Source organism: Podarcis liolepis, assembly GCF_965112155.1.
Source record: "Podarcis liolepis genome assembly, chromosome: 7".
Classification (NCBI taxonomy): Eukaryota; Metazoa; Chordata; class Lepidosauria; order Squamata; family Lacertidae; genus Podarcis; species Podarcis liolepis.
In genome coordinates this window covers 31,972,890-31,997,921 of record NC_139561.1, presented here as the reverse complement: position 1 = coordinate 31,997,921, position 25,032 = coordinate 31,972,890, and the positions used below count along the sequence as shown (strand labels likewise).

General features: G+C 39.4%; 1 protein-coding gene across 4 annotated transcripts in view; it reads left to right on the top strand.

Annotated features, from left to right (window-relative positions):
- Positions 1-25,032, top strand: part of DPY19L3 (dpy-19 like C-mannosyltransferase 3) — a 41,040-nt gene that overhangs the window by 2,506 nt on the left and 13,502 nt on the right. For 3 of the 4 annotated variants that reach the window (XR_014528512.1, XM_083513401.1, XM_083513402.1), the window contains exons 2-16: positions 300-442; positions 3,154-3,278; positions 9,048-9,138; positions 9,852-9,973; positions 10,858-11,003; positions 12,108-12,231; positions 13,281-13,415; positions 13,965-14,096; positions 16,093-16,194; positions 17,002-17,075; positions 17,662-17,820; positions 19,450-19,572; positions 19,967-20,078; positions 20,622-20,678; positions 23,627-23,709. Coding sequence is in view for 3 of the 4 variants with exons in the window: in XM_083513401.1 (XP_083369527.1) it covers positions 340-442; positions 3,154-3,278; positions 9,048-9,138; positions 9,852-9,973; positions 10,858-11,003; positions 12,108-12,231; positions 13,281-13,415; positions 13,965-14,096; positions 16,093-16,194; positions 17,002-17,075; positions 17,662-17,820; positions 19,450-19,572; positions 19,967-20,078; positions 20,622-20,678; positions 23,627-23,709 (1,688 nt within the window). In the remaining variant the exon portion in view is untranslated. The remainder of the gene's footprint in view (positions 1-299; positions 443-3,153; positions 3,279-9,047; positions 9,139-9,851; positions 9,974-10,857; positions 11,004-12,107; positions 12,232-13,280; positions 13,416-13,964; positions 14,097-16,092; positions 16,195-17,001; positions 17,076-17,661; positions 17,821-19,449; positions 19,573-19,966; positions 20,079-20,621; positions 20,679-23,626; positions 23,710-25,032) is intronic. The other variant, XM_083513403.1, reaches the window with a different exon arrangement.

Below are 25,032 nucleotides of genomic sequence, written 5' to 3'. Positions count from 1 at the left end.
AAATGAGCTATGTTTTACTCTGTGTCCTTTGCACTGTTATCTGCAAGTTATCTCAAATGGTTCTGTGCATTTGATAATAAAATATTTATTTTGCTAATTTATTTTTGACAAGTTGAAACAATATGATTATTTATTCTTGGATATTTTGCAAAAATAGCAAGACGGTAATTTAAGTGATGATTTCCTGCTATCTGTGAAATATATAGCCATATATTTTTGCATACATTTTAAGGGTGTTAGTAATGATAGAGTGTTAAATGTTTAATTGCTTCCATATTACTTTATGTATGTATATTTAGGAACCAGCACAAAGTATAATGTGTGAATATTACTGACATCATGACAGCTGTTAGACAGAGAAAGGGAATAAAAGCCACAGAAGTTCCAGAAGAGAGTGTATTCCACGAGAAGAACTGGAAACTTAATGGGAAAACTCTAGCTGGTAGGTCACGGTTATCCTTGTGCAATGTACTTAAGCTATAACTGCATGTGTAAGTAGAAAGAAAAATGGGGAAACCCAGAATGGTTATTATTCCAATTGAATTACATGGCTGAGTTTAGCCATTGTTAGGATTCACCCAAATTCATTCTCTACTGGCATTTAAAGCTATCTTTGACTTCATGTATTTCCAGGATGCAGTTATATTTAGGGAGCTATGTTTTGATTTCTTACTTTTTGCCTACAAAATATTTCATGCAAATATTTTTTTATTTGCAAATAAAGTTCAAGTAGCTTATCACAAACCCTAACTAGTTAGCACATAAAATAAAATTTCTACTCAGTAGTCCACTAGAAATTAATGGTTCTCTGTTGGGTACGTTCATTAATCTGCTAATAAGTCAGTCACAGTTCTAGTATTTTTAGTTCCACTGAGTTTGATGGGTTTTCTAGAGTTTGGTATTGTGCTGCCCATATATCAAAACTAGAGAAGGTTGGTCTTTGTTTCAAATAACATGATTAATTGGGAAATCTGAGAAGAGGAATTGATTTGAAACCAATATAGTCTACATGAAGGAATAACTCTAAATGTAGTTATGGGCTGTATTTTCCCTTGGCATCACATTGTCTGTGGTTTTGCTGCTTTGTTGTCAGCAGGTAAATCACCTGTAATCGTGCAGCATTATCGGGGACTGCTTTGATAAGTGCACATTTAGAGAAGAAGGCACAATTTAGATAACCAAAGCTTTAAAGTTAAAACAAGATTTTGGTGTGATTAATAAAGTCACCCTGCTCGTAATTTATTAGAAGGCATGCCACAAAGGATATTTCAAATAATTTCAGAATGAGAGGTGATGGTTATCAAGACTATTTTGAGCTTATAAGCTTTTTACTGAACTCTATTATCGAGGAAGGGGCATAACACAAAGCAGATCAGAGCTTTCATAATGAGTACAAGAGCAATTAACTGTTCTTTGCAGAAGACTAGCAAGCTTGAGAGAAAATAGTTAGCTCTGCCCCTTTCAGTGTTCCTGTCCTTCAGATTAACATCACTTAAAAGGGAATTACTTCGATCTAGAGAACCTGTGAATGGAAGGGAAATAGCTATTAGCACTGCTCCACAAATGCTTTCTGAAGAGTTAGAATCATAGAATTGTAGAGTTGAAAGGGACCACGAGGGTCCAACCCCCTGCAATGCAGATTCCCTCCCCCCCCACAACTTGGGACTAGAACCTACAACCCTGAGAGTAAGAGTCTCATGCTCTACCGACTGCAACAGTAAACTATTTTGGACCTTAAGCTGCCCTCTATGTTGTGACTGGAACCGGGGGCAAAGTCCACTGCATGTGTATCTCATCGCAGATTCTCAATATGGCCCAGGAGCAAAATGCTTTATCTATCTAGTGCTTGCCAATACCCCACTGTGTCCTCAGTTGGCTTTGCCTGCCTGGAGTGTGTGTGTGGAAATCTCAACATGTGTGTGGCTGGAATGCAGCCTACTTTACAAATGCAATGGATGTGACTTTTTTACACCAGCCCCACCCAGGTTGCCTGTGAGGGAATATGGCCCATCCGAAAAATATTGCCCACTCGTTACAGAAGAAATATGCATATGCCCTAGATTTAAAGTGGAAGAGATGGATAGAAAAAATGGCATAGATAGCTGCTTCTATATTTCCAGCAGAGGCCAGTAGTAACCGTCTGCACTTACTGCCCATTATGAAGGAGATATCAAAGTATGGCATTTTCTCTGTCTATCTAACTTAGAAGATTTCAGGATTGTATGACTTAGCATCCCCACTTCATTCCCTTTCACCCCCATCCACAACCAGAGCCTTTTCTCAATTCACCCACAGATGTTTTGTCTCAACTGTCTTATTTCAGTTGTAATTTCCCACAAATAGTTTCCCCCCTTACTCTACCTGTTTAAATTATTAAATAAAAAAATAACTTTCTCCTCCCTGCTGTTTTCTTTCACTTTCCACCTCCATTCTGAATTAGAACTGCAATATTTTCTGCCGTAGCAACATAACTGGCTGTTGTCCATTTGAGCTACCATGAAAAACTAGTGTAATCTTGATTAACATAGCAGATTCACCCTGTACAACACTAAGGTTGTTCTGAGTAGCAAGAATGGAATTAACATGACTCCACTTAGGTTTGCTAATTTCAGTGGGATTTACTCATTGAGTAAAAGGACTGAATATAGAACAACCCTTGGTTCTTTTTAACAGCATTATAATAGATAGGTTCAATACATTTCTGCCTGTATAAGAGTTTGCACAAGTGAGAAGAGCATTTTGGGATTTAGCTCACTCGTCTCACACAGTGCCCTAGCACAATGCCTTCTTTGTGCAAAATACCCCCTTTTTCTGCATCTTTTGATACAACCCTTTTAAGAACCAGCTGGGTCAATTTAGTGCATTTTAGTGTAGATTTTGTTGTTTTATATTTTTTTGTGTACCATCTTGGGTGGATGTTTCTTTTGAAAGATAGGGTATAAATCAAATGAATACATTTTACATGTATTTTCCAGTGCCAGAACAATCCAAGAGAAATCAGTTTTCCCTCAGTTTTCTTTTTGGAAATCTGTTCTCTGTTTATGATACATAAACCGTAGCCAACATCTGGAGTGGATACTACCATCCATTGCAAACATATTGGAGGCACTGTTTTTGTTTTTTAAAGATATTTATTAGAACTATCTTCTGCAGGTGGAAAATTGTGGAAGAAACTTTCACTCATCGTTGGTGGAATCATTGGCATAACTCTGGGAATCTTCACTTCTGTTTATGTTGCTACACTACATGAAAATGATCTGTGGTTCTCCAACATCAAGGTAACAGAATGACTCTGATTGCATGATTGGTTTCCTAAGGCATTGTTCACATTGTGGCTTTTCAGACTTTTTCCTGCCGAGCTATTCACAACTACCATAGCGTTACCTTTTTCTACATTGTTGATAATTTTACTCTCTCCCACATCAACCACTGTTCTTAACAGGTGTGTCTTGAGGACATACTGAGGTAGTAGAAAGCAGATAACAAGCTGAAAGTAGCAGCTATGTTGATGTGCTTTTTATTTGTTTATAATAAAGCATCCTGGATTACTCAGACTGAATGGTGGTTGAACCATGAACTGTATATACACTGTTCTTTTTAATTGGATCTTACATTATTGAGGGAGGAAGGTTAAAGCTTTAATTTCCCTTCAGAAAAGGGCCACTTCAGAAGTTTTTATTTTTCGTGGGTTCCCACGAAATACCACCAGTAAAACAGAAACTGGAATGGACTAATTCACTATACCATATATTAAAATTGTGCCACCCTGTTAGATGTGACTTGGGCTTAAGCAAGGTTCTTAAGCAAGTTTCCAGTAGATTTTCCATTCTGACTACGGCAGGTTAGTATCATATACTGCAGTAGCAGAATTCATCATGTGGTACATTAAAGTAGTTTCATCTAATGATGTCATATTAATAGCACCTATTTTATCTTTGACTCTATTAGGAAAAACTCAATTGCAATTTATTGTCAGCCCCTGCAAAATAAATCAGGGCTGGATGTGATAGAAAATCTGCCAAGAGAAGAATGAAAATTTCAGTCAATAACATGGTGCTATCAACACAGATTTTTTTCCATGAAGAGAAAATAAATGATTTATACAGGATAGAGGGTTTATTAGGAACACACCTTTTGCTTCTTCTGGGTCTTGCAAGTCTATAACATCTAAATATGAATTTCTTTGAGTCTTGGGCAAAAAAAAATGTGTGCAATTCATTTAGGTCCTGTTCCCAAAGTCCTGGATAGGAAACTGAGGCACAGAAATAATGATTTAGTATAGTCAAGCTGAGAGTTGAACCCAATTTCCCATGCCATGATTCAGCTTTCCAGCAATAGAATTCATTATTTCTATTCCAGCAAAGTCTAATTTCAGTACATGGCTAGCTCTTGTATATAAATCCGTTGCTTTCTTCATTCATCAAAGCTGAATAAACACTCCAATCAGAGCAAATGGGCTTGAGGTTAACCAGCCAAGAGTTCTGTGTGTATTAACTGTGTTTGTTGACGGCATGCTGTGCAACCTTGGTCACGTTAATGCAGTTATCTGTATTGAGCTTTCACTTTTATGCTTAAGAAGATTTGCTACGTAATTAATTGGATTTTATTTTTAAAAGCAATATTCTTTTATTTCTTTTTCTGGTGCAGTTTTGGTTTTTATTAAGCAAGCAAACAAAGAAAGCTGAAATACATTCTTGAGTGTATTACGTTGGGTTCTTTTGAAAGACAGTATCAAGCTTTGTTTGATCTAGTTCCCAAACTCTTCACTGATGTGGGACCCCAGAGGCATTTTGTTGCAGCACAGGATTCAGTTGTTAGCCTTGTTCTCTGATTGGAAAACCATTGCCTTTCCAAGATTCTCTCATGTGCCTGAATTCTAGACAGTCACCCATAAGGCTTTGGGGCTCCAAAGATCACTGAAAAACCAGAACCTTTTATAGATGTGAATGTGTTGAACATAAATAGAATATTAATTTTGGGAGTATATTTTTACATGACTCTCTTCAAAATACCTTGCAACTGATCACCCTTATCTTCCACATAGAACCAAAGAATTGTAGAGTTGGAAGGGACCCAAAGGGTCATCTGGTCCAACCCCTGCAATGCAGGAATCACATATTTGTGCTGATGTGAGATTGAGTTGTGTTTATAGAGGGAGAAGAGTGCACAATAATGGGAGATGTTTAGCTCCTTGCCAGTTCTTCGGCCTTTTGAAAAAGGTGAATCCCTAGTTGGAGTATACTGTAAAAGAATAAAAATATATAAGGGACAAGAGCCCCTCATATTATCATGACAAGGTCTATACAAAGCTTTTGTGTAGCAACAAAGCATTAAAGGTAAAGGGACCCCTGACCATTAGGTCCAGTCGTGACCGACTCTGGGGTTGCGGCACTCATCTCGCTTTATTGGCCGAGGGAGCCGGTGTACAGCTTCTGGGTCATGTGGCCAGCATGACTAAACCGCTTCTGGCAAACCAGAGCAGTGCACAGAAATGCCGTTTACCTTCCCGCCGTAGCGGTACCTATTTATCTACTTGCACTTTGACATGCTTTCGAACTACTAGGTTGGCAGGAGCAGGGACCGAGCAACAGGAGCTCACCCTGTTGCAGGGATTCAAACCGCCGACCTTCCGATCAGCAAGTCCTAGGCTCTGTGGTTTAACTGACAGTGCCACCCGCATCCCCTAACAAAGCATTAGAAACAACTAAAATCCCCGACGGCAATGAAAGTGAGACCACTGCAGAAGGGGAAGAAAAGAGAGGAGAGAAAACGTTGGGTGAAATATTTTAAGTCCACTTTTTGAAGATTTCAACTGCCTCCCCTCCACAAGGTTCATATGTCTGCCCTGCCATGTAGCACCATGATGGTGGCAGTGGGAGATGAAGGCAGGAACTGGTGTCTGAATAATGCAGCAAAATGTTTTAAAGTGTTGATCCTAGTATGGAAGGGGGCATCAGTCCTTCAGTCCAGACAGTAAAATGTCTTGGACTTCTCCTACTTAAGAACTACCTACCCTGAGGGTAGAAGAGAAAAGTCAAAAGAGCCTTTTGGAGGGGCTGAATGGAGGGACAGTATACTCCCCCCTCCTCTGCTGGTCTGCTCCACTTCACCAGAGTGCCAGTATATGCTGCTTTTGCAGCTATGCCTTGAAACCTCCCCCCTCTTACACATAGTCCTGCAGCATTCAAGTTTAGGCTTGGTTGCAAACCTTGCTGCACCCCAGCTCCCAACTCTCCAGTACAGTGTGGGAAGGGGAAGTTTAACCACCAACCCCACTCTACACACACACACACACACACACACACTCAAACCATGGTTAGTGGCTATCTCCTCCATCCTACCCCCACTACCACTATTTTCCTGACCCTGAGAGCTAGTTTAGGGGTAAAAGGTAGGTTAAGCGCACATAACATATTTTCACAGACCCACAAATTGTTTCAGTCATACTCCTGAAAGAAGTATTTCGTAAGATTCCCCCACCACCAACGTTTCTACAAATTTCCCATTTCTGACCCTGGAGTGCAGGGTCTTTCCTGTTTTCCTCCTCAGGCTCTCACATTGCCACCAATTTTATTTCATACAGATGAGTTCTGTTTCTCAGGCTTTGCTGAGATACAAACATATGCATGAGGGAACATCAGGGGCTGGTTTGTGCATGTAGCTTCTTTACTTGATGAGTGCAATAGCAATCAACATAATTCATGTGCAAAACATCCATCACTCAGACATAACACCACAGATAGAATATTCCTATTGATAAAAGGGATTGGCTTGTCACCACCATAGATAATAATAAAATATTCAGTAGGCATTTTGTAGTTTACCTCCTTTTCTTCCGTAATTCCTAAAGGGAATAATAATAATGGAGCAGGGCATGACTGCAAATATTTTTGTACTTGCAGCTGATCAGATATCTCTAGAATAATGCAGAATTCACTTTTAATTGCTATATAAGCACCAGGAGTTTCGGCAAAGCACCATGGGGTTCATAGAGTCAAGACTTCATAAAAACAAATTACATATATATAGAATGTGTATAGTAGTATTACCTAAATATTAGCCTTGAAATTTCAGCCCATAGCTCTTGCCACTTTTATTGACATTTGAGACTCTAGGAAAAGTATGAATCGCTCTAAAATTGGAAATGTGTTGTGAATGAGGAAAGCAGATGTTATCTTCGTATGAAACAGATGTAAAGCAGTAGTGTTTACCTCGTAAAGTATGGCATTTGGTTGAATACAGCTGGTGCCAGGCTTAAAGATTAATCACGTTTGATACAGTCTTGCTAATTAGATCCCTTTCAGTGCCCAGCCCTCCAGAATCAATTCCAAAATGTTTCAGAGCTTTCAAGTTTTAATACTTTCTGTAGTTGTGGGACTGCCATAGGAACTTGAGTCATATTACTCTGTCATTGTGAACTGATTAAACAGAGGTTGCAACTTTCAGTATTTCAGGTAATTTAGTGAACACCCACTGTTACCCACATCTTTCAGCACACTACATAGCATACCCAGTCATGTAAAGTTGACATGTATTTAATCTGTCATTTTAGTTCATAAGTGTTGATTTTATTTATATTCTGATTTTTTAAAAATTGTTTTTGACTTTTATTGATATTTTAATGTATACCTTATATCTCTGTAAAGTTCTTCGGGGTTTTAATTAAAATTAAGGGGCATACACATTCTGTTAAATAAAAACAAGGTAAGTAATGTTTAAAAGGGTTGCAGTGTGAACCACCTTTCATTTTCTCTTTCTCCATTGGTTTGTCTTGGGATTAATATTGTTTTGGATAATAAGAATGACTGTGCTTTAATAGTAAGTTAAGACCAGGGGTCAGCAGACTTTTTCAGCAGGGGGCCAATCCACTGTCCCTCAGACCTGGAGGGGGCTGGACTATATTTTTTTGGGGGGGGGAGATGAACGAATTCCTATGCCCCACAAATAACCCAGAGATGCATTTTAAATAAAAGGACACATTCTACTCATGTGAAAACACACTGATTTCTTTACCGTCCGTGGGCCGGATTTAGAAGGCGATTGGGCCGGATCCGGCCCCCGGGCCTTAGTTTGCCTACCCATGGTTAAGACCATTTCAATCCAGCCTTTCAGTGCAGTAACAGTGATTGGGTTGACTAAGAACAAAGTTTTGAAGCTGCAGAATGAGGCATAGAAGCCAACACTATAATTTAACAGTAAAAACAATAAAATAGAAACAGGTAAAAAGTGCTTAAAAACAAGGGGTAGCAGTCCATAAAAGCCCCTCAGACTAGGATAACAAATGCTTGCTGGAATAAAAACAGTTTAGCTAGAAAGTGGGAAGACAAAAAATGGTGATTGAGACAGTTGCTAGCTGCAAAGAAGTATAAAAGCATTGAAGACAGTTTTCACAAAGTTTCAAGCCTGTATTTCTTCCTAGATTTGGGTTTAAAAAAAACAAACAAAAACAAAACAAAAAAACCCCTGGGAGTTTTAAATTGACTAGTGACAGTTCTAAGAACACATCTTCTCACAGTAAGTCTGTTGATTAAATAAATAAATAAATAAATAAATAAATAAATACTTGGCAGCTGACCTAGGCTGATACACAGAAGTAATATCTAGGAAATCATGTTACTTCAGTTTTTCCTTGTGATTTTTGCAGATACTTTGGCTATCCAAAATGAAATGGAGGTTTCAGCTGCCTTTCATGTCTTTATTAGTTTACTTTTTGGACTAGAGCCATAGTTTTCTGGTAGATTTGGACCTTGGAGATCTCTGGACATAAATCTCTGGTGTGCCACCAACTCATCAAAATGTCCTTGACTAATCCCAACCTCACTTCCCTTTGGTTAACGTAGGAAGGATAGTGATCTATTGCATGGTATTGTTGCACTGGGGAATGAGGTGAGGATTAGAGAGCAGTTTTCCTCTATCTCATAAACTGCTATTGTTGCTGATCTTAACTATGTTACACTAATTTTATTAAACAGGTCAGAGGCAAGCGATAGTAAGACAAGCATCAGGTTAAGTTTATTCTTGATCTTAACTGGCATGTTTCCTTCCAGGAGGTAGAGCGGGAGATTTCATTCAGGACAGAATGTGGCCTGTATTACTCTTATTACAAGCAGATGCTACAAGCTCCATCCATTCAACTAGGTATTGTAACTTTTATTTTCTGAACTGGATAAAGTACAAATGGCTCTCAGAAGCACTACTCTTCTGTGTTTTTAAAGAGAATGCTGGATTATCAACTTCCATCTTCTGTTTGTCGGTGGCTTTTTATATAAATCCCAGGAACACAAACCAATTGTTAGTGGCAGAAGTGCTTGTCATACCTGGAGGTGCCTATTGTTGCTAGATAGCATAGAATTTTAGGTATTACCTATCTCAATGGAAGCATTACTTTCATCTTAAACTATATGGTTCAGATGATACTGATTTCTAAAAAGTAGACTCAGAGCCCCAGAGCACTCCATTTGCAATAAAAGCAGCACTATTTATTAGATTACTTTCCATGAATCTACTCCTGGACACACTTAAGTGGTAAGCTCCGTTGAACACAGTAGAACCTACTTCTTGGGATACACTGTCATATGTGGCTCCTAAAGAGGGGGTATTCTAACTCAAAAATAAGTGATGCAAATTGACATACTTTCCTTAGACTTTCTCAAAGCATGTGCATTTTGACTGGTATCACCCACCAACCAGATCTAGTTCTTTGTAAGAAGCCAAATGACTTTAACAGTAGCAGAGCATATTTAATGAGTAGCATTCTAGTTTCTAACTTTAAATGCTCTTGCAGAAGACGTTTACATTTTAATGGCTTTTAAATGCAGGTGTGCCTTCATTTTATTTTCTTCTTTCTACAGGTTTACATCGCTTGATGTTTGACAATAAAACTGAGTCCATGAGGACAATTAACATACTTGAAAGAATGAATGTTTACCAAGAAGTCTTTCTCAGCATTCTGTATAGGGTTTTTCATATGAATGTGAGTGTTTAATTATAAGTCTCTGATAAATGCACAAGCATCTTGCCCAAGTCAGTACAGTGACAAGTTTTGTGGAAATTCGTCTTTACCCGGGCATTAAGTCCCATTAAGTTCAATGCGATTTACTCTAGGAATTGTGTGTAAGGACCTAAGAAAAGCCCTGCTGGGGCAGGCCAAAGCACCTTGTTCTCACTGTGCCAAACAGATTCCTGTAGAAAACCAGCAAGCTGATCATGATCACAGCAGCTCTCTCCCACTCATGATCCTGAGCAACTGGTATTCAAAGGCATACTGCCTATGACCCTGACAGAAATGGATGCCATCATGACTAGTCCTAGTCAGAACAGGCCCATTCAAATTAATAAACCCAATTTAGAGACATTCAATGGATCTTCTCTGAGCAGGATTGTATTGGCTACCACCCTAAAGTTAAACTGTGTTGTGCAAAGAAGCTTTATAGTAGAATCCTATATAGGTCCTATATTTCAATGGTACCTACTTCCTGAGAGCCAGTGTGGTGTAGTGGTTAAGAGCGGTAGACTCGTAATCTGGTGAACCGGGTTCGCGTCTCTGCTCCTCCACATGCAGCTGCTGGGTGACCTTGGGCTAGTCACACTTCTTTGAAGTCTCTCAGCCCCACTCACCTCACAGAGTGTTTGCTGTGGGGGAGGAAGGGAAAGGAGAATGTTAGCCGCTTTGAGACTCCTTCAGGTAGTGATAAAGCGGGATATCAAATCCAAACTCCTCCTCCTCCTCCTCTTCTTCTTCTAAGTATGCATAAGATTGCAATCTCATTTTACAAACATTCTTATGATCGGAATTGTTGGTTTCATGCTAAGACAAGTACTATTTGTTTAATGGTTTCCTGTGTTCTTCCTTCACAGAATTTTTTTGAACCTGTTTATTTTTACATCTACACATTGTTTAGCCTTCAGGCAGTCTATGTTGCTGCTCTGTATGTGACCAGCTGGCTTCTCAGTGGAACTTGGCTTTCAGGTGTATTAGCAGCCTTCTGGTATATCACAAACAGGTGAGGATACTTCTGCAAATCCTCCTCTGAAATAATCCAATATTTGCCATGCTATAGAAAAGAATATATTCATTTCTACAAGTTAGATTGCTATATATTTTGGAAAGTGGTTTGCCTTCTCGCTGTGCATTTGGACACCTCTTAGGACATCATAACCAAATTTCACATGATGGTTCCTGAGATCAAGGACAGTTCTTTTTGTCTATGCTTCGATGGACTCTATTTTGAATCACGATAGTAGACTAAGCCTTTCAAAACAGTTTTTTTCTTTTTTGTTTAGAATTCCTGAGCAACACAGCTGCTAGTTTTTTATGGGCAGATAAGCGTTGCACTAGCAAAGGAATGTTGGTTTTAGCTCAAGACTTTCCTTTGTATGTGAATCTATTCCAGGGTTCCTCAGAACGGGACACATAATTTAGAAAAGATATGCGGGAGGGAGAATACATGGGAATAGAATGAGGTAGATAGCCAAAACATAGTACAGAAAGGATTTGAAGCTCTGGAGGCTTTGTATAAAAAAGAGCCTTTTCTAGTTTAGAATAACCCTAAGGGGAAAAACTTCCTTTTGTGTAGAAATGTTGAAAACTGGGCTGTCGGCCACTTATAGGTGCTTTAGTGCTGCTAAACATTTATTTTGTGCCATTAGTGTCTAGACAGTGTATGGAGCACAACATGACACAGTCAATAAGCTGTCAATTAACTGGTTTTTAATATATTAATAAAAATAATTGCTGCAATATTTCACTGCAGAACATACTTCGAAGATGTTCAATGAAGCTGGCTGTATTTCCTTGACTAAACAGCGTGTGCCAATAATTCTTTTTTCTTTTTTTTAATTTTACAAGTCTTTGGCATTTGCACATTGCTGCTCTAGATTTAGGTGATCTATAACAACACATCCTGTTAACAGGGTCCCTCTCTGATTGAAATCAGATTTGATCAGTTTACTTGTAATGCATTAATTGAATTAGCCCGAATGCTTTCTGCCATATTTGAAAATAGTGAAGTAATAGTCGATGTCCATTTTCAATGTTGAGATTTGCATCTTTGTAGAGGACTTGCCCATTGTTGCTTATATGAACCTTTTGTTTTTGTTTTCTGCAGAACAGATACCACCCGGGTGGAATTCACCATTCCGTTAAGAGAGAACTGGGCACTGCCATTCTTTGCTGTTCAGATAGCAGCAGTTACATTCCTCTTCAGATCTCATTTGCGACCCACTCATGAAGTGAGCCTTTTTTAAAAGCACAAAAAAGTTTTCTCTTTAAAATGTAATGATAAATGTTTCTAAAATAGCCAAGGTAATGCTGGCAGAAAATATATACCAGAAAATATTATTGCTGTTCTTCCATAGTTAAATGTAAAAATCTTTGATTGAATGCAGATGCTCCAATCCAGCTCAGAGCCACATTACTCACAGAAACAGGCTTCTGTGTTGTATCCTTAGTTGCGTGGGGAATTGCATGTGAAAATGCCTCCTGAGCACCCTATTCCACAACCTGATGCTGTAGGCATAGAGACCTTATAAAAAAAGCAGCAGCCTTGTTGGCTAGGTTATTCGGGAGAAAAAGGCGGTTTGGATTCTATCCTCCCACTCCCCCTTTTCACTAGGATGATGGTGGTGGTGGTGATCTTTTTTGTTAAAAAAGTGTTTATTGCTGCATGTGTGCTCTGTTGGTTCAGAGCCAACGAGTGTACTTTGAGATATGTCTACTTTGGAGTAGGGTTCTAAGATGGCGTCATTTTCCATTCTGCCCCTGTATTCTTCACATGAAGCACTATTTCCCGTTGCAGTTTGTCTTTTGCCCAAATCTATGTCATTCATTTAGCTCTGTGGCAAAATTACATAATTTGCGTAATTAATTAAATAAACTATGGAAATTACGTTGTCATGATGTTATTCCAACTCATTCATTTCACTGCAAAGATAATTTAGGGTAAAGGAGGGGGACGTAATATCATTTGCAGGCTGAAAGCAACTGAATGAACGGATTTTTATTCTGGACATGGGACAAATAAGTGACCGCCAACAATTTCCATTCCTGCTTCTGTTTTTGTCAGAATGCTGCAACATCCCTATGTTTGTAAATAGATGCATGGTATTTTGAAATTATATATGGATGATGTATTTTATTTATTTTGTAACAGTCTGATTTTGGGGAATAGTTTTTGTTTAAAGCTGTTTGATACATTGAAATGGCCAGTAATCACTTTCCCTTTTTTCCACTACGATCTTTCCTCATGTATCTCATTTAGCTTATGTTTTTGTTTTTCCAGAGGCTGACACTTCTGGCAGTATTTATTTCAACCTTCCTCTTCAGCTTGGCTTGGCAGTTTAATCAGTTTATGTTGTTGATCCAGGCATTGGTTTTGTTCACACTTGACTGTCTTGACTTGCTTCCTAGAGGAAAGGTAAGCTAATTGCTTAATGTGCCACCATTGAAATAATGGAAAACAGTCACGTTTAGGTGTGCTTGATTGTATGCAGTGTTGCGGCCACTGTGTGTGATTGCAAAGTTTGGAAGTCTTGTCTTCATTATGAGGAACTCTGATGAAATAATACTGCGCTTGGTGCAAAGTAAACTTGGTTATGTATGTATGTTTAGGATGGAATGTCCTGTTTTTCATATTTTTCAACTGAATACTAGAATCTTGACTTTCAAAGTGCCATAAAAATCTTAACTTGGCATTGAGATATGGGAGTAGTAGAACTGTGTATCTTAAAGTACTTAACAACAATGTAAATCAATGTCATGCTTTTTGGATGTTTTATTTATATTTTAACAAACAACCCCACAAAGATCTGCAGGCAAGCTCAGTTTTCTTGGTGGGTATTCTGCCCTCTCTGTCTTCTGGTGCCATTTTCTTCATTACAGTAGGGACTGATGTGAGCATTGTGCAAGTTAGATAATAAAAAAATGAAGCTGTGGCATGAACAATTTCTTATCATTATGTTTGTAGGTGACCTGGATCTACATAATACAGGTGGCTAGTTTGCTGCTTGTTTGCCTCCTACAGTTCTTTAATTCCATGATAGTGGGATCATTACTTATAAGCTTTAATTTGTCCACTTTGTTAGCAAGAAAACTCCAGGTATGTATTTATCATGGTTTATCATTTATCATTAGTTTATTTTTTAAAATAACAAATAGGGTAAGCTGAAAATTTGTCTGCTTTGCTACTTGGGTAATCTTCATAAAATTACACATGGTTAAACGCCTGCCACCTTTGATTAGCTGTGTTAGATATTAGGGACCATGACTCATAAAGAGCAAGTCATGATCTCCACATCATTATAGGGAAATAGCCATGGTCAGATTGAAAGCAGAGTTGCTGATCAAACAGTATTGGGACTGGAACTCCTTAGTCCTGCTGTCTTCATGCATAATGAGCCCATGATATGCTTTATGGTCAGGTATTATTATTATTATTATTATTTATTATTATTTTAAATGAGATTCCCTCCTCCATCCTACTTACAATCTTGCTCAATAAGAACTGTTCTTACAGCAGAATATCTTCAAGTTTTCTGTTGCTTTTCCCCCCACTGCTGCCACTGCCTATCATAGTCATTTTTACAATCATTTTTTTCATTTGCTGTTGGAGACTCAGTGCTTTGAAAACCCTATTGGCTTCCCTCTTCAAAGATTTAGTGCTATCCTGAAAGGAAACGTGAAACTACCTTGATGCACTAGCATCAGTACAACAGTAGTTTTAAAATTAAAATTAGATGGACAAGTAATGCTCAGTAGCGTAGTTTGTCGTTTGATAGATGCATTGTTTACAAAAAAGAGAGGGAGAAGGAGAAATAGTTTTCTTCTTCTGTCATGTCCTCTTTTTTCCCTTGTTCCCTCATTCATTCCAACTGGCAAGGAAAAAGCTGCAAAGAAGAAAATTCAACCTGTGAAGGTCATTAAAAGATACTAGCACCTGGCACTGGAAAGCCGCCTGCTTTGGATTTCCACCCAGAATCCTGAGTGAGCCCCTCCTTTCAGCAACTGCTGAAAGCTGATGACGCTCAAGGAGCTCCTCCCCACCAGCGACTGCTGTTTTGAAAGTATCTAGAAAGACCATCACCAAACTCCCAAATAAATCTAGTCAGAGGGTGCCAGATTCAATTGGAAGTGCCAGAGGGTGCCAGAGGGTGAAAGCAGTACTTTTTTAGGGGGAAGCCTCCAGAGGGAACCACCCCTAGAGGGGCTTCAGTCTAAACCTTGTTCAGCCTCAAGGGTGGTACCTGTCCCCCTTTCATCTTTGAGTGGTTCATTCCAAATGGGTCAGTCCATGTCAAAGTAACAGAGCCATCAAACTGGCCAAACAGCACAATGTTTTCTCACAGTTCAGCCTATGGAAATGTTTAAAGTTCCAACAGTGAATGCCCCAGTGGTGGCGCTCCTATCAGGTATCGTATTATCTAAGGACAATGACATGTCTCTTTAGGACATAGTGAAAAGACCAAAGGGGCACTTAATGGGTCCCATGAGGCTTCTGCACTGGTTCTCTAGGCTGCTTCCACTGGTGTTCCTTTTCCTAGGGCCTCCCTCACAAGGCTGGAAGAATTAATGCAAAACAAAGAGCTTAATGACAGAACCTTACATAGGCTGCTAGGAGGAGATCTCTGCTCACGTGGAAATCTTCATCTATATTCACAAGGCACCATGAAGTAGACATCTTCACCTCTTCAAGGAGAGCTTTTGTCAGGAGTGGCCTTCATCATGTCCTCCCACAGAAATTTCAGCTATAAGCACCGTGATTGGATTTACCCGACAGTTAGGTTAGCTAGGACATTATCACATCAGTAATGGATGCTTCTTTTACACCAAATTTTACGTACTCACTGTGGATTTTCTTTTTGGCTTGGAGTGAACGAGGCATCTGCACCACAGCCTGGTGAGTCAGTGCACATTCATACAAACCATGCAAGATAGGACTTCCTTGAAGACCTTAAAATGCAAGTCCCCTGTCTTTTCTGAAGGGATTAGCCCCTTAGTAATCAGTGCCTCATACACCCCAAACCAGAAAAAACATTCACTATGAGTGCCCAGTGTTCTTTTGCAAACACTAAAATACCATTGCTTACATTTTCCAGAATAACCTGAAAACTGGTGGCTTCTTTAGCAGGCTTGGGAAGCTCTTCCTTCACGTACTCTTAGTGCTGTGCTTGACATTTCTTGTAAATAATTTTATTAAGGTGAGTAAAAAAAATTCTATCTTTTTTCCAATTGAATCTGTATAGTATCTTGTTCAATATGTATAACAGATTTACAGTGCAATACTATGTTTGTTCGCACATTATATGCATTGGTTTGTAACCTTAAATGGCTTTATGTGCAAATTCGTAGTGAGTTTGTAAAGAAATGTTGTTTCTTATTTGTCTGTACAACAGACAAATTAAATTTAGCATTCCAAATGTGTTCTGCTTTTGCAAATGCTTTGCCTTTCCCTAATATTGTATAGCTACACACACAAATAGAATATGTAGCTTTACATTTGGGATGCCTAAATATATAATGAACTTCAACTACATGTCCATGTTCTGCTTTCTTCTTGTCACATCCTTCCTCAGTCAGTTTAAACCAGGGGTGGGATACTGGATCCAGCCAGAGGATTGATCTCAAACTTACCCCCTCTCTGCACACCTACCTGTCAGTCATCTCATCTAATATGATGATGGGCTATTTAAATTTCAACTCACAGGAACAATCACAGATTTAAACCACCTAACAAACAATGTTTAAACCAGCAATGGAGAACCTCTGGCCCACTGGTACTACAACACTAAGATTGGAAATGTGTCTCTGCTGCTGCCTTTTTCTATCAGGGATCAAGCAGAGGTTTATAGCTGATCTCAGTGCTGTGTATTTTCTTAAAGTACAATTTTAAGAAAAACCAAAGTGGGGGGGGGGGGGAGTGGCGCTTGTGAAATGTTGTGATGGGGATGGCAGAGTTGTCTTCACAACTAAAAGAAAGTAATAACTTTTATTTTCTCTCTTCACAGAAAGTTCTTAATCTGGAGTCAGATGAGCATATATTTAAATTTCTGAAGGCAAAGTTTGGATTTGGAGCAACAAGGTATGGTATTGTTCAGAGTTCAAAACAAAATTGTTTTCCTCTAGTTTTTTGGCATGGGAGGGACCCAAGTTTCTATAGGAGTATGTTTCCCTTTACTAGCCAACCTGTGCCGTAAGACCAGCAGTGGAGGCTCTTCAGGTTGTCCCATTGGCAGGGGTGGTGAGACAGAATAGGGTTTTCTCTGTGATGCTGCCCAACAATAGAATACCCCATCCCTAAAGGTTGGTTACCCTCTGTGTTGTTGGACTTCCAGCACAAAATACTTGTTCAATTTCACTTTTGGTGGTACTGAAACCAGGGTTTCAGAATTTGGGGGGCATTACGTCCACTGCTGTAGTTTAATCTGCATTTATTGCTTTCTTTGAAAAACCCAGGGATTTGTTTGAATGAAGGGCAAGTTAGAAATGCAACAAATAGCAACAAGGCAGCATTTGCTCTTGCTTGTAAATTCTGAGTTGTAGTTACTGATCTTGCTTGAGCACTTTCTAATATGCAACTTTAGGACTAATTTTGTTAGATTTTTTAAAACACACACACACATTATGCCAATAACTTTGCAATGTTGACTTGTCTTCCTTTCCTTTAGAGATTTTGATGCTAACCTGTACCTGTGTGAGGAAGCTTTTGGTCTCTTGCCTTTTAATACTTTCACAAGACTTTCGGGCACTTTAGTTTTCTATGCCTATATATTTGTGCTCTTGGTGATGACCATAACATCTGCTGTGGTTGCTTTTCAAAATCTCAGGTATGTCTGTTTCTATATTGCAGGATTATGTTTTCAGTGCAGGGGGTCTTTTTCCTTTCTTGTTGATAAGAAGACGAAGACATGAACAGAGTCATAGTTCAGCATCAGTGCATGCTTGCCTCAGATTTGAGCCAATTATCTAAGAGAGAATTGGTTTTCTGAACCCAAGATATATAATTCTGGCAGTGGCAGCCTCAGTTTTTAGAATGATGTTTATATTGGCTAGTTCACTTGCTAAAGCATGTCACTGTAGCAAGGCTTGGTTACTGATGCATTTCAGGCCAGTAGTCAGCACAGTCCAGAAACCACAACAAATTTAATGTTGCTCGAGTAGAGTTAATAAAACCTAGTTTCCAGTGAGGCAGTAAACTTGTGTCTTTGCTATACTACGTAAGCCAACAGATGCCCATCACATAAAAAAATATTCCTCCATACACACACACACATCCTTCCAATGAAACATTGCATGTTAAAGAGAACATAGCCTTATACTGAGCTAGACCATTGGTCCATCAAACTCGTTGTTGCCTCTCCCCTGACTGGCAGCAGCTCTCTGGAATTTATGCTCACAGCAAACAACAACTTTAATTACCAGGAAAAATAGATCATTTTTGCTCTCAACCTCATAGGCCACTTTTGGATACAGTGGTGCCCCGCAAGACGAATGCCTCGCAAGACGGAAAACTCGCTAGACGAAAGAGTTTTCCGTTTTGGAGGTGCTTCGCAAAACAAATTTCCTATGGGCTTGCTTCGCAAGACGACAATGTCTTGCGAGTTCCTGCTGGTTTTTTTTCCTCCCCCCCCCCTTTTTCTAAGCCGCTAAGCCACTTATCAGCTGATCCGATCAGCAGATAAGCCGCTAATAGCGCTAATCCGCTAATCCGTCAATGGGCTTGCTTCGCAAGACGAAAAAACCGCTAGACGAAGAGAATCACAGAACGGATTCTTTTCGTCTTGCGAGGCACCACTGTATTTTGCAATGGTATGCAGAATTGTTGGTAATTTTCTATGGATTTATTCATTTGACTTTTGTTACAAAAGTGATTCACTTGGGCAGGGGAAAATCTACTGGACCAAGTAAATGTAGATAGATAGATAGATAGATAGATAGATAGATAGATAGATAGATAGATAGATAGACAGACAGATAGATATTGTAGAGAAGGTGGCTCTGTAGAACTGGATTCTCATCTGGGAAACTTTTGTCAGCTTTATCCCAACACTTGCTAATTCCTAGTAGCAGCTGAGACCAGTATTTTGTGTAAAACCAGGGGAGTACTCCTAACTGCAAATTTGGTATTAGCTGTCAACCGTCTGTTTCCACACACCCCTCCCTGAACATTTATGTTTCATTTGTAGTATTATGATGTGCAAATAAAATTATTTGTTTTTCATATTTATTTCACTCATGTTCCACCGTTTGCCAGTCCAGCTTGAAAGCAGAAAATCTTGCACAGGGGAATATTTAAAGCACTCGGCAAGCATGAAAAATCTATTAGTATTGCCTTAGAATGTTTTATTTTCCCTGGAACCAGGAGGTTCCTTTGAACTGCATACAAATGTCCTGTTTTAAAATAACGTATTGCTAATGTATCCGTGCTGCTTTTCTTTTGTTTCCCTCTCACTCAGTGGCTCTGTGAACAACAAACCTGCGGATAAACTGCAAAAGTGCATAACTCTGCTGAAACCAGGTGTTGCTTACAATTTAGTGCACACCATTCTGTTTGGATTGCTGGCTTTGAGCACAATGAGGTACCCTATCTGACACATCATACATATTGGGCACTGGATATTACATGTGGAGTATAAAGTAGCATATAAAATAGACTATAAATTCCTATTCGGTCTGTTTACCTTACTTTTCCCCCATAACATATGTCCCAGTTATGAAATAAAATTGTCCTATGGAAACTCCACTCAAACTAGGATACAGAGGGATTTTACTTCCAGCTGTATTTGATAAGCTTCCAGAACAGATTTTCAAAAAAAATATCTTCGTAGGTGCTTTAAGATACTGAATATTCTGGAAGTAAATTAAAGGGTTTTTTTAAGTATGTATGCTATTACAGATTACATTATCTGTATACTATTACTGTTCAACTTGCCTCCACATTCTGCATTTTCTTTCTTTCTTTTCATCTTGCAGGATGAAATATCTTTGGACTTCCCACATATGTGTGTTTGCAGCTTCTGGTCTGTGCAGTAGTGACCTGTGGGGGCTGATCTTGAGATTTGTCCATCTTTACACACCACAAAGGGTTAGTTAGAGCTGTTATGTACTATTGCTTTGCTTGTTTTCATTGAAAAATCCAGTTCTTTAAGGGGTAGCCTGAGGTGAACCACCACACGCTTAAAACAGATTTGCAGTACGCTGGAGGGAAAGTGTTTAGATTTATATACGGTTTAATCTGGAATTCAGGGTGCATTTTGGGAGTGTAACTTATTAAAGGAATTCTATTTAAGTCCACTAGATGGTGATGTTGCAGAAGCTATGGAATGCATTTTTTTAAAAAAAATAACACTTTTCATGAAAAATCAAAGTGACAACAGTATATAATTTTTCACATATAGCCCAATACAATATTTTGCGCTTCACCAGAAGCTAAATTAATACATGGTATTTTGTTAAAGTTCTTAATGGAATCACTTTTAGAGACGGAAATTGCTAACACAAAGAGGCTCTATGACCTAAAAATGCAATTTGTGAAGCAGCTCCTGTTGTCTCTGTTCTCAGAATTTGTTGATCATTCATTGATGGTGTTTTATTTAAGTAAATGTAATTGTTGTTGTTTTCTGCCTAGGTATCTGTGATTAGATATCTGACACCAGTACTCATATTACTGTATCTTTGTTACAAGGTAGGGCTCTTTGTTAGTCTATATCTTTCTTTTAAGAAAAAATACTTTTAGAAAATAAGGAAAAATTCTCAGCCATTAAGGGCCATTTCTCCCTATTACATTTGTCCATGAGAGATATACTGCCATGCGGAGAAAGGTCACAGTCAACCAATGGTATGCACAGAAGTAGACTCCGTGATCATGGCTGCACTTTTGCCAGAGACGGCTGTCAGATTCCCTTGTGTACCACACCCTGCTCACATTAACTTTCCTTCACACTGTCAAGTACAGGCTAGTTTCCCACAGGCATCTGGTTGGCCACTGTGAGAACAGGATGCTGGACTAGGTGGACCATTGGCCTGATCCAGCAGGCTATTCTTACATTCTTACCTATGTACATGAGAAAATCATTTATGTGAATTATGTTACACTAGGAATATTTTCCACTCATCTCATATATCAGGAAATCAAACCACCCGCCAGCTCCCTGATTTCTATGCTGCGATTTTTTTAAAATATATGAAGTCACACTTCCTTATACAATAATTTCTGTCAATGAAGACATAACCTGAAAAAGAGCTGTGAAAATAATAGTATTCATAACCAACCTGACTCTTTAGCTGAATGGCATTTTCTTTACGCCTGTGGAAGGAGACCTGTGATAATATATTCTGTATCAATACAAGTTGGTCCAGTTAAACCCTGTTACCTCTTTTGAACAGTACGTTTTTGCAGATCTGGCATTTACAAGTTACACTTTCATAAAAGTGAAACTGAAAACCACATCCTGTTGACATCATAAAATGTGGCACCTTTATGAGCTTTACCTGGGCCCAGAGAATGGTCCCAAGGACCTGCACTCTGGCTTGCTGTGAAGAACCATCAGATTGCCAGGTACCATGGATAGGGCCTTTTCGGTGGTGGACCCACATCTTTGCAAGTTCCCTCCCACACAAGGTTCATTTAGAGTGGACCCTCATTGGTGGCTTTTAAGTACCACTTTTTAAAAACTCAGCCTTTTATCCTTATTTGACATTGTTTCAGTTGCTCCTGTTTTAGTTGTTTGATATGTTGTTGCTGTAAGCCACCTTGTGAAGGTTTTGCCCTAAAGACAACTTCTCCAGGCCACTTTTACATTTTATATCATTTATTAGTTTTAGTATTTTAAAATGGTAAATCTCCTTGTGTGCTTTGGTGGGAAGGTGGCATATAAATGCAACACACACACACACACACACACACATATATATACTGGATACAAATACATTTTTATGTATTTGTATAAATAAATTTGTATAAATTTGTATAAATAAATTTGTATAAATAAATAAATCTCATTGCTATCATTGGATAAATATTTACACAGATAATTAAACATATAATTTACATTCTGCAAGAATCACTTTGTTTTCTGAACCTGTAGGTTTTTGCAATCCTCAGTTGAAAGGCTCATTGCAAATATACTCTGTTTGCTACGTATGAGCCATTTTTAAAGTAAGAAATATTCACTGTAGTACTCTTTACTGATTGGTGTTTTACTTCACTACACTTTTAAAAATAGAAACTGCTGCAAGATGTGTCTTTTTTATTTTTAGCTATCGCTTGAAAGCAAATGGTGGCAGATACCAACTTTTATGCATAGATCTCTAAAGATTATGTCATGCAGCGCCAGGCTTCATACTGGCTGATGAGTGCAAAGGTTGCCCTCTCTCTTCTCAATAAGCAGACCAACTAGTGCTGTCAGCTCTGACAGCCTTAATCAGCTCTGCTGGGGGAGACAGAAGGGTATGCCTCAATTTAGTCCTACCCAGACCCCTTCCAACTGGTGATCAAATCTGACCAGCTCAGGCATCTTTTTATGCACATCAAAGCAACGTGCGTAGAACCTGGGGCACTGGGTGCCCTTTCTGTCACCTGCCTGTGGGTTCCCCTCTGCATCACCTTCCCACGGAGGCAGAGGCAGAAGACCGCTCAAATCACCAAAACCTCTCTCTACACTCCCTGAATCCCTTCCAGTTTTTGCACAAGCAGTTCCAGTTAGCTATATCCTGAAACTTTTTGTAAGTAGCATCTCATTTTCAGTAACTAGGTTGAACTATCTTCTGTGGATACATTTTTTTCCCAAGCAAAATATGCATTAGCTTCCCTCCTCCCAAACGTGTGGCGGTTTTGGGGGGAGATTATAACCTAATCTCGAATAAGCTAATGAAAGCTTCTTTAGAGACATGTGGTTGCTGTAAGTCCAGATACATTGCTTGAAATATTTATTTGTTCAACTTCAACTGTGGCTGTTTGTTTAACCCTTTCCCTGCTCCCTGTTTTCCTGCTCCCATACAAACACACATTCCAACCATCTCTTTTTCTCTATGTGACATTCTGGACATTCTTTTGCCCTTGCAAACACACATCTGGAACCTCACGGGGAGAAACATGGCTTCTGGGGGTGAAAAGCGACGGGCAAGGAAGTGGGTGAAACATCCCCCACTGACCTCCCTCTTGTCACCATGCTTTCCGTAAACAAAGCAGCCAGTGAAGAGGGGGAAGGTTTCAAAATTAGTTCATTTTTTGGGGTGGGAGGAGAGGTTGTCCTGTCACTTGCTGTGATGGAAAATCACTTTTCCTTCAAGTGGCTGGTGATTTGTGAGATCTGTTTTTGGACACAATGAACAGAACATCATCTTCACCTGCAGTACATCTTGCTGCAGCCTCCCAGCTTACTGTTCTATGTGTAGGCCTGCTTTAGTCCATACCGTTCCCATTTGTAATGTTTTAAAACACAAGGCAGCTGCTGCTGAGCAGAGCAAAAAACCTACTTCTTCCTATGACTGGGACATCAGTCAGGTTTTCCCACTCATTCTCTAAAAGCAGCCATTTCTAACTGCTACAGAATTGAGCTCCATCCCAGTATTTGACATGTGGATTATTCTCTGTACTCCCCCCCCCCACCTCCCATGTGGTTTTTCTTCTAGTTCTGGCCTGGTGTGATGGCTGAGCTGTCGGAGCTGAGGGAATTCTATGACCCAGACACAGTGGAGCTGATGAACTGGATTAAGTAAGAGGATTTTTACTTTATTTAAATTAGACGCTCTTTAGAGTTAGCTGATGTTCTTAGTGTTGCTGCTCTCTGGTTCCATCGGTGACCTATATTGACCAATTCCAGAAATCAGGCAACGTAACACGGAGAAGCTTTTGGTCTGTGGTTAGTGATTTTGTTGCAATCACTGTGCACAATTCCTCTTGACTGCAGCAACTTCTTACAGTTTTTGGCTAGAAGGTTGGTGGCCAGCTTCATCATCATGGGCAGCTGGAATCTCCCAGGCAAGATGCTTGGAGGCTTGAACCTACACACTCTACCGCATAGTAGCAGCTGTCTCAAGAACCTTCCCAGATAGGTCAAGCCCTGCTCATGTCTTGCCCGCCACAACTAAACAACATGGCACCACTTCCAGTACAAAGAAAAGATATTACAGAGGATTTTCACAGGTGCTTAAGTGATGTGTCCTCATTTTCTGAAATGAGGCCTCTGGCCACTGTGTGCTGGGAGGAAGTACCTAACATGTTACTCAGCTTGGGTGGGCTGGGGAGCTGTACCCATTCCAGCAAGGCTTCCTGGAGTTGATGCCATTATGGAGCATCAGAAGGGGGGGGGGGAGGCTTCAGCCCACCTGCACCTTGGCTTGGAGAGTCCAGTCCTTCCCCCACCCCAACTGCTATGTTAGAAATGGCCCCCAACCTGGCACCAGAGAGAGGCATTTGGAGACCGCAAGACATGACTGGATGTGACCTGTGGGTCCCCTGTTTCATTTATCCTTGACCTGTAGTTTCTGCTACAAAAAGTGGTGCTGTGGGGGTGGAAGACTTCGTCAGTTAGCGGAATATGTTTGCCTCTTGCAGCACTGCATTGCTGCTTCTTTTTTTACCTTTTTTACCTCTTTTTTTGGGTAGGGTTAACAGACAGTGTAATTATTCATGAGTAAATAGGTAATATAAATCTTCACCACCATTGTGAATGCAGACCAAAGTCATCTCCATCCCTTTGCTACCATATTGACATGTTCTCATGACTAATGTTCACCAGCCAGGGGTCTTTAGTACCACTTCTGTATTAAGAGATGCTAAATGTTTGATAGCCCTGGTCTCTGGAGTACAATATGCAGTGTTTTATATATAGATTTATACATAAAATATACATGGAGCTTTGGTTTCAGCCACAAACTGGATTTGACTGGTTGCAATGAGAGCAATTTTTCACACAAGCCCAGAGCAGAGAATACTAAACTGCTGCTTATCCTCTTTTCCTTTTAAATCATGACAGACACTTTTTTTGTTGTTTGCTACTTGGAATTTATTGTGTCAAAGAGCGAATGTTATGCAC